General features: G+C 51.6%; 2 protein-coding genes across 5 annotated transcripts in view; both read right to left on the bottom strand.

Moving 5' to 3' along the window:
* The window catches only part of LOC100279206 (Serine carboxypeptidase-like 34), a 29,120-nt gene extending 23,089 nt beyond the window's left edge, over positions 1-6,031 (bottom strand). The window contains exon 1 of one of the 2 annotated variants that reach the window (XM_008645213.4): positions 5,537-6,031. In XM_008645213.4, coding sequence (XP_008643435.1) covers positions 5,537-5,804 — 268 coding nt within the window. In that variant the 5' untranslated portion in view covers positions 5,805-6,031. The remainder of the gene's footprint in view (positions 1-5,536) is intronic. The other variant, XM_008645214.4, reaches the window with a different exon arrangement.
* A 1,697-nt stretch (positions 6,032-7,728) lies between these two features.
* LOC100192794 (uncharacterized) lies at positions 7,729-10,813 on the bottom strand. Of its 3 annotated transcripts, none has more exons than XM_008682847.4 (4): positions 10,205-10,782; positions 10,031-10,125; positions 9,357-9,623; positions 7,729-8,846 (listed from the first exon to the last, which is right to left on the bottom strand). In XM_008682847.4, the coding sequence occupies exons 2-4, from the start codon at positions 10,096-10,098 to the stop codon at positions 8,027-8,029; spliced, it is 1,155 nt and encodes a 384-aa protein (XP_008681069.1). In that variant the 5' UTR covers positions 10,099-10,125; positions 10,205-10,782; the 3' UTR covers positions 7,729-8,026. The 3 variants fall into 3 exon arrangements, with proteins under 3 accessions (XP_008681069.1, XP_008681068.1, NP_001131459.1); NM_001137987.1 differs by having other exon boundaries at positions 7,730-8,846; positions 10,545-10,657; XM_008682846.2 differs by lacking the exon at positions 10,031-10,125 and having other exon boundaries at positions 10,545-10,813.
* Between the last annotated feature and the right edge of the window lie 1,325 nt (positions 10,814-12,138).

The raw sequence follows: 12,138 nt of genomic DNA, 5'->3' as shown, positions 1-12,138 counted from the left end.
GAAGCAGTCGCGGACCTCGGGGAACCCCCCTGCTGGGTGTTCTTCGTTCTTGTCGTCGTCGTGAGCCCTGCCACCTTCGGCGGGTGGCCCGGCCTTGTGGAAATGACGCCGAAGCATAACGCACTCCTCGAGGGTGTGCTTGACGGGCCCCTGATGGTAGGGGCACGGCTCCTTGAGCATCTTGTCGAAGAGGTTTGCACCTCCGGGGGGCTTCCGAGGGTTCTTATACTCGGCGGCGGCGACAAGGTCCGCGTCTGCGGCGTCGCGTTTCGATTGCGACTTCTTCCTGCCTTTCTTCTTGGCGCCGCGCGGAGCAGACGCCTCGGGAGCTTCTTCCGACGGGCGGCCCTGGGGCTGCTTGTCCTTTCGGAAGATAGCCTCGACCGCCTCCTGGCCGGAGGCGAACTTGGTGGCGATGTCCATCAGCTCGCTCGCCCTGGTGGGGGTTTTGCGACCCAGCTTGCTCACCAGGTCGCGGCAAGTGGTGCCGGCGAGGAACGCGCCGATGACATCCGAGTCGGTGATGTTGGGCAGCTCGGTGCGCTGCTTCGAGAATCGCCGGATGTAGTCCCGGAGCGACTCCCCCGGCTGTTGCCGGCAGCTTCGAAGGTCCCAGGAGTTCCCGGGGCGCACGTATGTGCCCTGGAAATTGCCAGCGAAGGCTTGGACCAAGTCGTCCCAGTTGGAAATCTGCCCCGGAGGCAGGTGCTCCAACCAGGCGCGAGCAGTGTCGGAGAGGAACAGGGGGAGGTTGCGGATGACGAGGTTGTCGTCGTCCGTTCCGCCCAGTTGGCAGGCAAGGCGGTAGTCCGCGAGCCACAGTTCCGGTCTCGTTTCCCCCGAGTACTTTGTGATAGTAGTCGGGGGTCGGAACCGGGTCGGGAATGGCGCCCGTCGGATGGCCCGACTGAAGGCCTGCGGACCGGGTGGTTCGGGCGAAGGACTCCGATCCTCCCCGCTGTCGTAGCGCCCCCCACGCCTGGGGTGGTAGCCTCGGCGCACCCTTTCGTCGAGGTGAGCCCGACGGTCGCGTCGATGGTGCTCGTTGCCGAGGTGGCCCGGGGCCGCAGGCGCGGTGTTGCGCGTGCGCCCGGTGTAGACCGAGGCCTCCCGCATGAATCGGGAAGTCGCGGCATGAGGTTCCGAGGGATATCCTTGCCTCCGGGATGCAGTGCTCTCGGCCCGCCGGGCCGCAGCGCCTTCCAGGAGATTCTTGAGTTCTCCCTGGATTCGCCGCCCCTCGGTGGTTGACGGCTCCGGCATCGCGCGGATGAGCATCGCTGCGGTCGCCAGGTTCTGACCGACCCCGCTGGATGCGGGCGGCGGCCTGATCCTGACGTCGTTGGCGACGCGGTGCTGGAGACCTTGGGGCAGATGACGTATTTCTCCGGCCAGGGGTTGGCCCACCCATGCCTGTCCGGCGTCCCGACGGATCGGCTCAAGCGCCCCTGTTCCCTCGTTGAGCCTGGCCTGCGCCTCGCGGACTTGCTCGAGTTGTGGGTCGTAACCCCCCGCCGGAGCGGGGACCACAGCTAGCTCCCGTGGGATGTCGGCGCGAGGCACCGGCCTAGGGAGATCACCATCCTCCGGCATGCCAAGATGGTTGCCCTCGGTGGGATCCCCTAGCTCGATGTGGAAACATTCGCGGCTTGGGCCGCAGCTCTCGTCACCGAGGCTGCGGCTTCCGTCGGAACGGTCGGATAGACAGTAGTCACATGCGGTCATGAAGTCCCGCATGGCACTGGGGTTGCCATGTCCGGAGAAATCCCAACCGATGCTGGGATCGTCATCTTCCTCGGACCCGGAGGGTCCGTAGGTCGAGACGTCCGTCAGTCGGTCCCAAGGCGACCGCATACAGAACCTCAGTGGGGTTGCACTCGCCTCAATGAGAGCGCCCGCCAAAACGAGGTCGTTTGGCGGGTTGAGGCCGAGTCGAAATGACGCAAGATGGGAGTTAGTCGTTACCTTTTGGTCGACGTGGAGCGACGTAGTCACATCGGGGACTGGTTGCGCCGTCGTCTCTGGTTCGAGGGCGACGTCCTGCAGGCTTTCCGCGAGCGCGCCGGCGTCGTCTTCTTGCTCGGGGTCAGCGTGCCGCGGGGGGACGGCGCTTGCCTCCGTCTCGAACGCGAGGTCGACGTCCGGCGTGCCTTCCGTCGGGGCGTCGGGGGCGTCGATTCGCTCGACGGCCGGCGAAGCGTGGCCTCCCGTCTGGCCTTGACGGCCCCGCCTCCTCCTCCGTTGGCGGGGGAGAGAACGGAGCGAGCCCGAATGTTGCTCTTCCACCACGCGGGGTAGACGTCGTCGATTCCGCCGCCGGCGGGCGGGTTGTCGGCCGCCATTGTCGTAGTCGCGCGGCAGTGGAAGAAGTGTCATGTCGTAGCTGCCGTCGAAGGACATGAACTCAAGAGTCCCGAAACGAAGCACCGTCCCGGGCCGGAGAGGTTGCTGGAGACTGCCCATCTGGAGCTTGACGGGGAGCTGTTCGTCAGCACGCAGCAGGCCCCTACCTGGCGCGCCAACTGTCGGCGTTTCGAGACAGGGGGGTCCCCAAGCCGACGAGTGAGTGTGCTGCGTGCCCCAGCCCAGATGGGTCGAGCGCGTGGGCGAGCGCGAAGGGGGGAGAGGCGAGGCGGCCGGAGCCGAGCGTGAGAGAGGTGGAAGTCCCGCGGCCTTCGTGTTCGTCCCGCGCCCAGGTCAGGTGCGCTTGCAGTAGGGGGGTTACAAGCGTCCACGCGGGTGAGGGAAGCGAGCGGCCCCAAGAGAGCGCCTGTCCCGTCCTCGGTCCCGCGCGGCCAACCTTCTCTGAGAAGGCCCTGGTCCTTCCTTTTATAGTCGTAAGGAGAGGATCCAGGTGTACAATGGGGATGTAGCAGAGTGCTACGTGTCTAGCGGAGGGAGAGCTAGCGCCCTAGGTACATGCCAATGTGGCAGCCGGAGAGATCTGGGCACCCTGCTGGCGTGATGTCGTGGCTGTAGGAGGTGTGGCGGAGCCTGATGGAGGGACAGCTGTTGGAGCGGTCGAGTCCCTGCTGACGTTGTCCTGCTTCCGTAAGAGAGCTAGGGGCCGCCGTCGTCATAGAGCTTGTGGAGCGCCATCATTGCCTCTCTGGCGGAGCTGGCCGGATGAGACGCCGGTCTTGTTCTCCGTGACCCGAGTCGATTCGGGGTGGGATGATGATGGCGCCTCCTGTTGACGTGGCGGTCTGTGCCCTAGGCAGGGCGACGTGGGGTTTCCTCCGAAGCCGAGGTTGAGTCTGCCTTCTGTTGCCGTGGCCGAGCCCGAGCCAAGGGGTCGGTCGAGGCGGAAGTCGTTCGGCCGAGGCCAGGGCGGAGTCCGAGCCCTGGGGTCGGGCGAGGCGGAGTTTCGTCGTCTTCCGGGTCTTAGCCCGAGTCCGAGCCCTGGGGTTGGGCGGAGCGGAGTTCGCCGTCTTCCGGGTCTTAGCCCGAGTCCGAGCCCTGGGGTCGGGCGGAGCGGAGTTCGCCGTCTTCCGGGTCCTAGCCCGAGTCCGAGCCCTGGGGTCGGGCGGAGCGGAGTTCGCCGTCTTCCGGGTCTTAGCCCGAGTCCGAGCCCTGGGGTCGGGCGGAGCGGAGTTCGCCGTCTTCCGGGTCTTAGCCCGAGTCCGAGCCCTGGGGTCGGGCGGAGCGGAGTTCGCCGTCTTCCGGGTCTTAGCCCGAGTCCGAGCCCTGGGGTCGGGCGGAGCGGAGTTCGCCGTCTTCCGGGTCTTAGCCCGAGTCCGAGCCCTGGGGTCGGGCGGGGCGGAGTTCGCCGTGGCGCCTTTGGCGAGGCCTGACTGCCTGTCAGACTTACTCTGTCGAGTGGCGCTGCAGTCGGAGTGGCGCAGGCGGCGCTGTCCTTCTGTCAGACTGGCCAGTGGAGCGGTGGAGTGACGGCGGTCACCTCGGCTCTGCCGGAGGTGCGTATCAGGATAGAGGTGTCAGGCCTCCTGTGCGTTAAATGCCCCTGCAATTTGGTCAGTCGGTGTGGTGATTTAGTCAAGGTTGCTTCTGAGCGAAGCCAAGGCCTTGGGCGAGCCGGTGATGTGTCCGCCATAAAAAGGGGGCCTCGGGCGAGACGGAAGTCTCTCGAGGTCGGCTGCCTTCGGCCGAGGCTAGGCTCGGGTGAAGCGTGATCGAGTCACTCGTGTGGACTGATCCCTGACTTAATCATGCCCATCAGGCCTTTGCAGCTTTATGCTGATGGGGGTTACCAGCTGAGAATTAGGCGTCTTGAGGGTACCCCTAATTATGGTCCCCGACAATACTATACTACTGCTAGTCTGTCTAGTTAAGCTAAGTAGTATCTTAGTCAGTGTTTGGTCCAGAGAGTCAGATGGGATAGAAGATAGAACGGCCGACTCCGTTCGGAAGATTTTGGAGAGCCAGATAGTTCGACATTCGAGTATAATTTTTATTTTTTTAGAGTTACTCCGTTCTACAGGAAACAATCCAAACAACAATTAATTAAGAGCAAAGTGACTTTATTTTATAATACTCTAAAACCAAACGCTACCTTATTTAAACATGCATTAGCACCTAGCTAACTGATATTGTAGCTCATATATAGTACCGTACCAGGCTACAATTCAGAAGCAGAGACGTCATGCATCACTCCCGCAACTCTTAGAGACTGAGCCTAAGACTCGCCGCAGCGCTTCCCGCCAGCCGCCCTCTCCCCTATACCGTTGTTCCTATTTAGTGTCACTCTGCTGCTGCATCGGTCGTCCCTACACTTGCCTCTACGCGCTATAGCTCTAGAGGAATGCATAGGACCACGCCAGATGTGGCTGGCTGCAAGCTGCCCCTGCCCTCGAAACCAGTGCACGACGTGGGCCCTCTTCTAATTGTTAGTTGAAGAAAAATTGATAGTAGATAAAAATTAGTATATGAAATGATATTTTATGGTTGTAGTGAGGTATAGGTGGAGAAAATAGGGGAAACCTCTGTAGGAGATGAAAAAGTAGGGGATGAAATATTGATGATGTGACGCAAAAAAGTGATATAGGGGGAGAAATTTAGAGGTAACCGCTGCAGATAGTCTGACCACTTGCTTGGAAGGTAAAATGGACGTCTCAACTAAGGCTCTGTTTGGTAAGTCTTTTTACCTGGCAGTTTGAGCAAAACAGTTCCCTCAATATTATTAGAAAGAGTTTTAGAAGTGTTTTTACTGGAGCTCTCTCTTTTCTAGAAAGATTGAAGAAGCCCTCGAAGCCCTACCAAAGGGGTCTAAACTGTCCTTATCAGAGCCCTCGTCACCTTATCCGTATCTCTCGAACGATTCTTAACCGATCTCTCTGCATAATCAAGCGCATGCATGTTGCAGACATGCCATGGCCGCCAAGCACAAGAAACATGGAGCAGTAGAACTGTACAAAGCTTCTATCCAAGACAAGCAGCGGCAGCGCACGGGAAATTATGGCGAGTCAAGTACGAGCAGCAGACACCGGAGTAAATGGTGCAGGTAGTGGTAGGGACGAACGACGTGCGCGGCCGCGCATGCAGACGCAGAGCAGGGAAAGGATCGGAGCATACGTACCGCCGTTGAGCCAGAGCACCAGTGGCTTCTTGTCGGGCGACGCGGTGGCCTCGAAGAACCAGTAGAAGAGCGCGCGGCCGTGCGTCTCGTTCACGGTCACGTACCCGGCGTACTGCGCGAACCCCACGGGCGGCTGCCCCGGCAGACCAGCCACGCGGTCGGCCTCCTGCTGCGCCGCGGCCACGGCGTCCACCTGCTGCGCCGCGGCGACCGCGACGACGGAGCAGACCGAGAGGGCGAGCGCGAGCAAGGAGCAGGCGGGCGCCATCGTGATTTCGTGAAGATAGGGAGGATGCGTGGTCCGCCGCTGCCGCTGCTCCTCGCTGCTGGTGCGTCGTCACATCGCCCCCCGGCCGTGTGGCTATCTATATAAGCATACGGCATACACTGATACACAGGCTCCGCGCTGACCCAGAGCGACGCGGCCGAGGCTAGGCCTCCACAAAAACCTCAGCGGCTGCGTGCTCCGTTCCGGCTGCGTCCGTGATTGTGTCAGTAACTCAAATTCCAGCTAGTGTATTCGATCCCCTGTTAGGGCTTGTTCGTTTTCTCTCCAATTCATGTGGATTGGAAAGGATTGGATGAGTTTTAATCCATAGCAAGTCAAAATCTCTACTAATTTTTTCCAATCTCATCCAATCCATGCGATATAGGAATAACCAAACAAGGCCTTACTGGTTAGCCTGATCGATCTGGGCGTTCGTCAGCTGCATTCGTCAGCTAGTGCATGATTGTACCGGGCCGGCATACATGGCAGTTCTTGTGGACATGAATGAATGAGATCACTGCGGTATGGTGATTGATCGAAATGGACGACCTTGAAGATTTGATCTCCCAACAGCCCCCGCTCTCTAGAAGGGGTTATTTTCTACAGCTTGACGTCGAAAACCAAACCAGTTGCCATCCGAAACAGGTATATATGGTTCTCGCCGACGCCGTGGTTTCTATACGAAGGTTGACTGGATTTAAATACACTGTCATATATATATATATATATATATATATATATATATATATATATATATATATATATATATATATATATATATATATATATATATATATACTGTAATGACAGAAAATAAATTGCTAGAATTTGTCAATTTGTATTCATGACTTGGACGCCGTTGGCTTATCGTCTCATGGGTGATGTCGAAAGAGAGAGAGAGAAAAACTTGTAATTAAGAAACGCACCCATCCTTAGAAGGCCAAAATAGACTCGAGAGCTTATCTTCGACGGAGACTTACGTCTGTGCATGAGAACTTATCTTCAGGATGCATTTATTCCGTATCCCATGAACCGAGGAGGTTGTATTTTGGCACTAAAACTCCAGAAACTTACGGGGTCACGCTAACCGTGCCACAACTTTGCTAAGCTTAATCAGCTAAATTAAAGAACTAATTTTAGATAAAAAAAAGTTAGACAGCGAACTAAACAGGCCCTACGTCCGCTTCATGTCCACTAATTCTGACAACTATCTACTAGGAGTATGCAGAAGGCAAAAGGTTCCGTTCCAGACGCAACCTCGTTGATCAAGAGAAACGCACACTGATTCCTCGATTATGTAGATATAAACCAGACGGTGCCACTACAGTAATAGCCATGCCATATATGAGTTTACAAGAGTCACAGTTACGTAACATAACTCTAATCATGCGTTAAATCAATATAAGCAAGCTGCGTAATCGCGGTGATAATAAGTAGGCTTTTCTACATGATATTCAATGTCTCATTTTACAGGTAATAATCCCACCACGAAATGAGCAATCTTTGATCATTTTCAAAATGATTTCGGTGGTTTGCCCCCGTACCATGTGAGTTGCATTTAATCTCCTCCAATACAAATTTGTATAGGAGTGCATTTAATCTCCTCCAATCCTACTCAATCCACCTCAAACCGAAGCCCTTAAGGGGGTGTTTGGTTTCTTTAGTTACCCTCCTAAACTTAAAAGACTAAACAGTCTCTTGAATTTCTATTTAGGAGGCCTCATTTAGTCATATACCGTTTGGTTGTTTAGGGACTAAAAGTGACTAAACTTTAGTCACTAAAATTTAGGAGGTGGGAACCAAACACCCACTCTTAAATTCTTAAAAGGACAACTGCATGGTGTTAAGATATAATAGTGCGATCTCCTGGTCTAGGCTTCACACACGGGAATCTCCAACATAAATTTCATCATCAGGCAATATATGCATAAATTATTTATCTTTCATAGATAATCATTGGGATAGACACACATAAAAGGAGTAACAAATGTAATCCTTTAAGCACCACAAAGGACCTGAGAGTAGAACTTACATGAGTAGCTTAACTTTTATCATGATGGTAATTGGGACACCAAAGTATGTAATACCAAATGACGAATTAAGTCAAAACTGTCATCTCGATCTCAGGAGCTTACCAATGCTCAGTTGCAATTTCCAGGGGGGAAAGAACTAAAAAAGTTAGCCAAAAAAATGCACAACCAGAATGATACAGAAGTGCTAAACTAGCTCCATCTCCTCTTATCCTCTTCTTCATCGACAGGGCTGTACCACTCTGGTCGTCTTTTTGAGTTACTGTAACGGTAATTAAGAAAGAGCTCTTCATCACATATGGACCTTGTGCTCACCAGCACTAGCGTCTTCAGTACTAGAGAATCACCAGCCTGATTATCAGAACCTCCAGACTTGAAATAGAAGGAGCCAAACCTCTTCATCCTAATGGTCTCTTGACCACCAAACGTAATGTTAGGGATGTATACTCTCATGTCCTTCTCTGTCAAAGGAAAATCGTATGGGCAGATCATGACATTAGGACTTGAACCTTTGGGTGGATGATTTGCAAAATGACCAAAAGCAAGGGGATTTCGTCGTTCAAGCACTTCACCAAAATTTTCCCTTACACCTTTTTCTAGAGGCTTGCTTAGCATTCTCCACACCCGATCAGAGTTGTTCTCTGAGCCTTTAGGTGCCATAGCATTGTAATCCACCAAATCTGAACCATCCCATAATGCTCTTGTTTCACCACCAAAACACCATGGTTTTGCATCAATTATTGTCCCATCATATCTTGTGATTAGATAGTTGTTGCAAACATCAATTCTTGGGTATCCAGGTATATATCGATAGTAAGCAGGTGAATATATAACACCAGGATAGATGGCTAGGACAGCACCGGCATTTGCTTGTCCTGATAAGAATAAACCTTGACCTGCGTCTTTATGAGGAATTCCAGATGGTCCGATGTCAAGTGTGTACCCAAAATGATCCCTGAATTTCTTTGACAATTCTGCTCGAGTTAAAGGTCGTGTAGCAGGGATAATTGCACTGCAGAGCAATAGATGATCACTTATCTTATTAGAATTTGTAGGATGGAAACAAGTGCAGATATAAACACATGTAAGCTCTCCAGGATTTAGCATTGCTTCTTGCAGCAACATATTTATTCAATGATGCATACAATGTTAGAATCAACAGATCAATGCATATCAGCATCTGTATGTAATCGAGAATAGAAGTTCAAACAAATGGTGCTGATAAGACATGCCAATAATATGCGAACCAAGCTAGCATGGCTAATATAAGATACAAAAAAATGTTAACTCAGTTGCATATCCCCCACACAGAGCTAAATTAACTCAGTTACCATACTTATCTTCATTAGTTAAGTAGACAAGTAGTAGAAAAATGTTGAAACAATGAAACTAACTCCTCAATGGTACATGTTATGCAACAGTATCATCCACATGCAAGTGATCGACATACTAGCCTATTTTAGGATGAAATACCCTTGTACAGGAATGCACCAATGTAATGTACTTTGTCAGAACAAACTACCTTTGCTTGTTTGCAGATGCAGCACCACCAACGGCAAAACTTAAGCCACTACGCTGAGAATGATTATGTGCTTCTGAAGGTCCTTTTGATGGGTCGTTTATTGTATCAGGACATAAAATGCTATCCATTGCTTGGCACATATGCGTAAGTTCATAATGAACATTATCCTGCACTTGTTTCTGCTGATCAGCAATAGAAGCTTTGCTAGCCAAGTCAATAATCTCCTCAGCGTCCTTCTCGTCAGCATTCTCCCCGAGACGATAATAGCTAAGTGCATAGCAGAAGAAATTCAGGAAATGGTACCTTCACAAATGGTTTTGCAAGAGAACTAGGTATAACAAAATCTCCATGAGCTCGGAGATCCCGACACTTCCTGCAGTTTGATTAGGGGTACCAGCCTAAATGAAGAGTTGAGAAGATGTAACTCATCTAACCAGACATTCACACAAATGGCTTTCACTTATGAACAACCAGAATGAAATGACAACTATTTAAAAGAAACAAATTGGCAGGCAAAAGCTTGAAAGAATCCAAGTACACAAAATTGCAAGTGCTGATGTGCTAATTTGAGTTCTCCGCCAATCACAGGCAAGAAGCACAATACTTCGTAAAAAGAAATGACAACAATAAAAAGTGGAAAACCAGATCTGCTTTTTCTTTGGATATTAGCAAACCTTGTATAGAGAAACAAACGATTCACATCAGCTTCAAATTGAAGATGCCTTGGATCACGAGCAAACATGGGGCTCTTGGCAATTGTTCTGATTGCCTGAACATTTAGCAATAAAATCAATTAAAATGGTGATAATATTTACGGCGATTACATATTGACATAAAATCAAATCAACCTTCGTGGGCTAGTGCTGTAACAGTTACACTACATAAAATACTGAGAAATCAAATAGTCATCTGAACGAGGATGCAGACAGCTTCGAAGCTAAGAACAAAGGTAAGAAGGACGAGAAACACTGAATCAATCCCCACATATTGAAAGCGCAAAATTCCCACTGCGTGCCGAGCATCTGCCTATCGGGGCAAAGAGTGCAGTACAGGACAGAATTTTCCTCGTGTCAACAAATTCATGACGAACGCCATGATTGGCTTTGACGCACGCGACGAGGAGGAATCAGGCAGATCGAGATCCCGTGATGGTTGGTTGGTGTGAATAGCAACAGACAGGACGTGTACCTCTTGGAACTTGTTGAAGAGGAAAGCCATTCTACCGTGGCGTAGACAAGAGCAGCAGCCGGCGGGAGTGACGAGAAGCGAGCAACGCTGGTCGGAACGCCTGAGCAGGACGGAAGAACGGTTCGGACTGATAGGAAATGAGGCGGCGGCGACGGGGATCGGCGTCGTGGGAGAAGGAGGGGTTTAGCCCGAACTTGGGCCGCATATATCCTTCGTTTCTTGCTAAGACCATACAGCGCGGCCCGCATCTACAACACTCTGCAACGTTGGGCCCTTCTGGCGGCTTGCTAACCTTTTAGAAGTTTTATACTACTCTCTCCAGCGACCTTTCTTTCTCGTCTACTAATTTAAACTTCACCATATAAACTGCGGACCGGTGACCGTTCACTCGGTCAGACTTTTTTAACATCAACTGAATAGATTTTGTCCTAGGTAGATTTTGTCGTAGGTACAAGAAGAGAGGTCTTCGACCGGTATCAGGATCGAAGTCTCTGTCAGAAACTTCGGAACGAAGAGCCGCACTATTTAAAAGGGGTTAGTTGTAGCCTCGTGAAGCGCCCCCATCGACTCAGACAGTTTTGAACGACGCTAGTCTTAGTGAGGTTGAAGGCTCGATTTCGCAGGGCGAAGGGTGCCACGTGCGGGCAAAGGCCACGCCGCCCAACGGCGGTGGGACCCAGGCCGCGTTCCGTCGTCATTTGGGTCCATTTGTAAGCCCCTTTACGGAGTAGGTTTCGTAGTACGTCTAATCAGACTGTACTTATCATTGTTGTAATGATCCTGTAAGGGGAAATATTCTGGAGCTGTAGCAGGTGATCGATGGTATAACAATACTTAGAAGGGCACACCTACCTGCTCAGTTACCTATAAATACTCTCGTGTTGTACATGGATGGGACACGCTTAACAAGACCCTAAACCCTAAACCTGACCACATGTAAGTCGGTCCTAACATTTGGCACCCACGTTCGTGCTACGACAAAGCAAACCTGCGATGGCCCCCCAAGAAAGCGACTTCCAAGTCAACCACGTCCCTGGACGACGCTGCAAGGTGGCCCTCGCCGAGAAAAAAAGGCAAGGTAGCCCTCGTTGACGATGCCCCCCAAGATTAGGCCTGGGCAAAAAGAACCGGAACCGAGGAACCGAACCGAAATAACCGAGAACCGGAACCGAACTAACCGAACCGAAGGAACCGTTATGAATTTCGGTTCTGGTTTTTTGAGAACCGAAATAAATGAGATATTTTCGGTTCTGCACTCCAAAGAACCGAAAGAATCGAAAAACCCAAAAGTATTAGATTCAATTTGTTACATGTGTTTGTAACTTCGGATGTTGTGTTATCGACTTATGTTGAACCTCTAATCATCCATGTATTATCTATGAAATTATAGTCATTGTGCACTTGTCGTTGTTTGTGGGGAGATGTTGCTGAAATTTCTCACAAAAGTTGTCGTTATTCATAATTTTAGAGTGGCTGTTACAGTTCGGTTAGAACCGAGGAACCGAACCGAAGAACCGAGAACCGAACTAGTCGGTTCTGATTTCTTTATCTTGCTATTTCGGTTCTAGTTTTTGAAGAACCGAATTTCTACAAG

The sequence above is a fragment of the Zea mays genome, chromosome 5 (assembly GCF_902167145.1).
Source record: "Zea mays cultivar B73 chromosome 5, Zm-B73-REFERENCE-NAM-5.0, whole genome shotgun sequence".
NCBI lineage: Eukaryota > Viridiplantae > Streptophyta > Magnoliopsida > Poales > Poaceae > Zea > Zea mays.
This window is presented reverse-complemented; position numbering and strand designations above follow the sequence as displayed.

What these genes read in the sequence shown, in the direction of transcription:
- LOC100192794 (XM_008682846.2), bottom strand. Translation starts at nt 10,792, where the DNA reads ATGCGGGCCGCGCTGTATGGTCTTAGCAAGAAACGAAGGATATATGCG. An exon ending in TCTTCAACAAGTTCCAAGAG is followed by an intron (nt 9,624 to 10,544) that starts GTACACGTCCTG and finishes CTATGCACTTAG; the next exon opens with CTATTATCGTCTCGGGGAGA. An exon ending in GCATCTGCAAACAAGCAAAG is followed by an intron (nt 8,847 to 9,356) that starts GTAGTTTGTTCT and finishes ATTGCTCTGCAG; the next exon opens with TGCAATTATCCCTGCTACAC.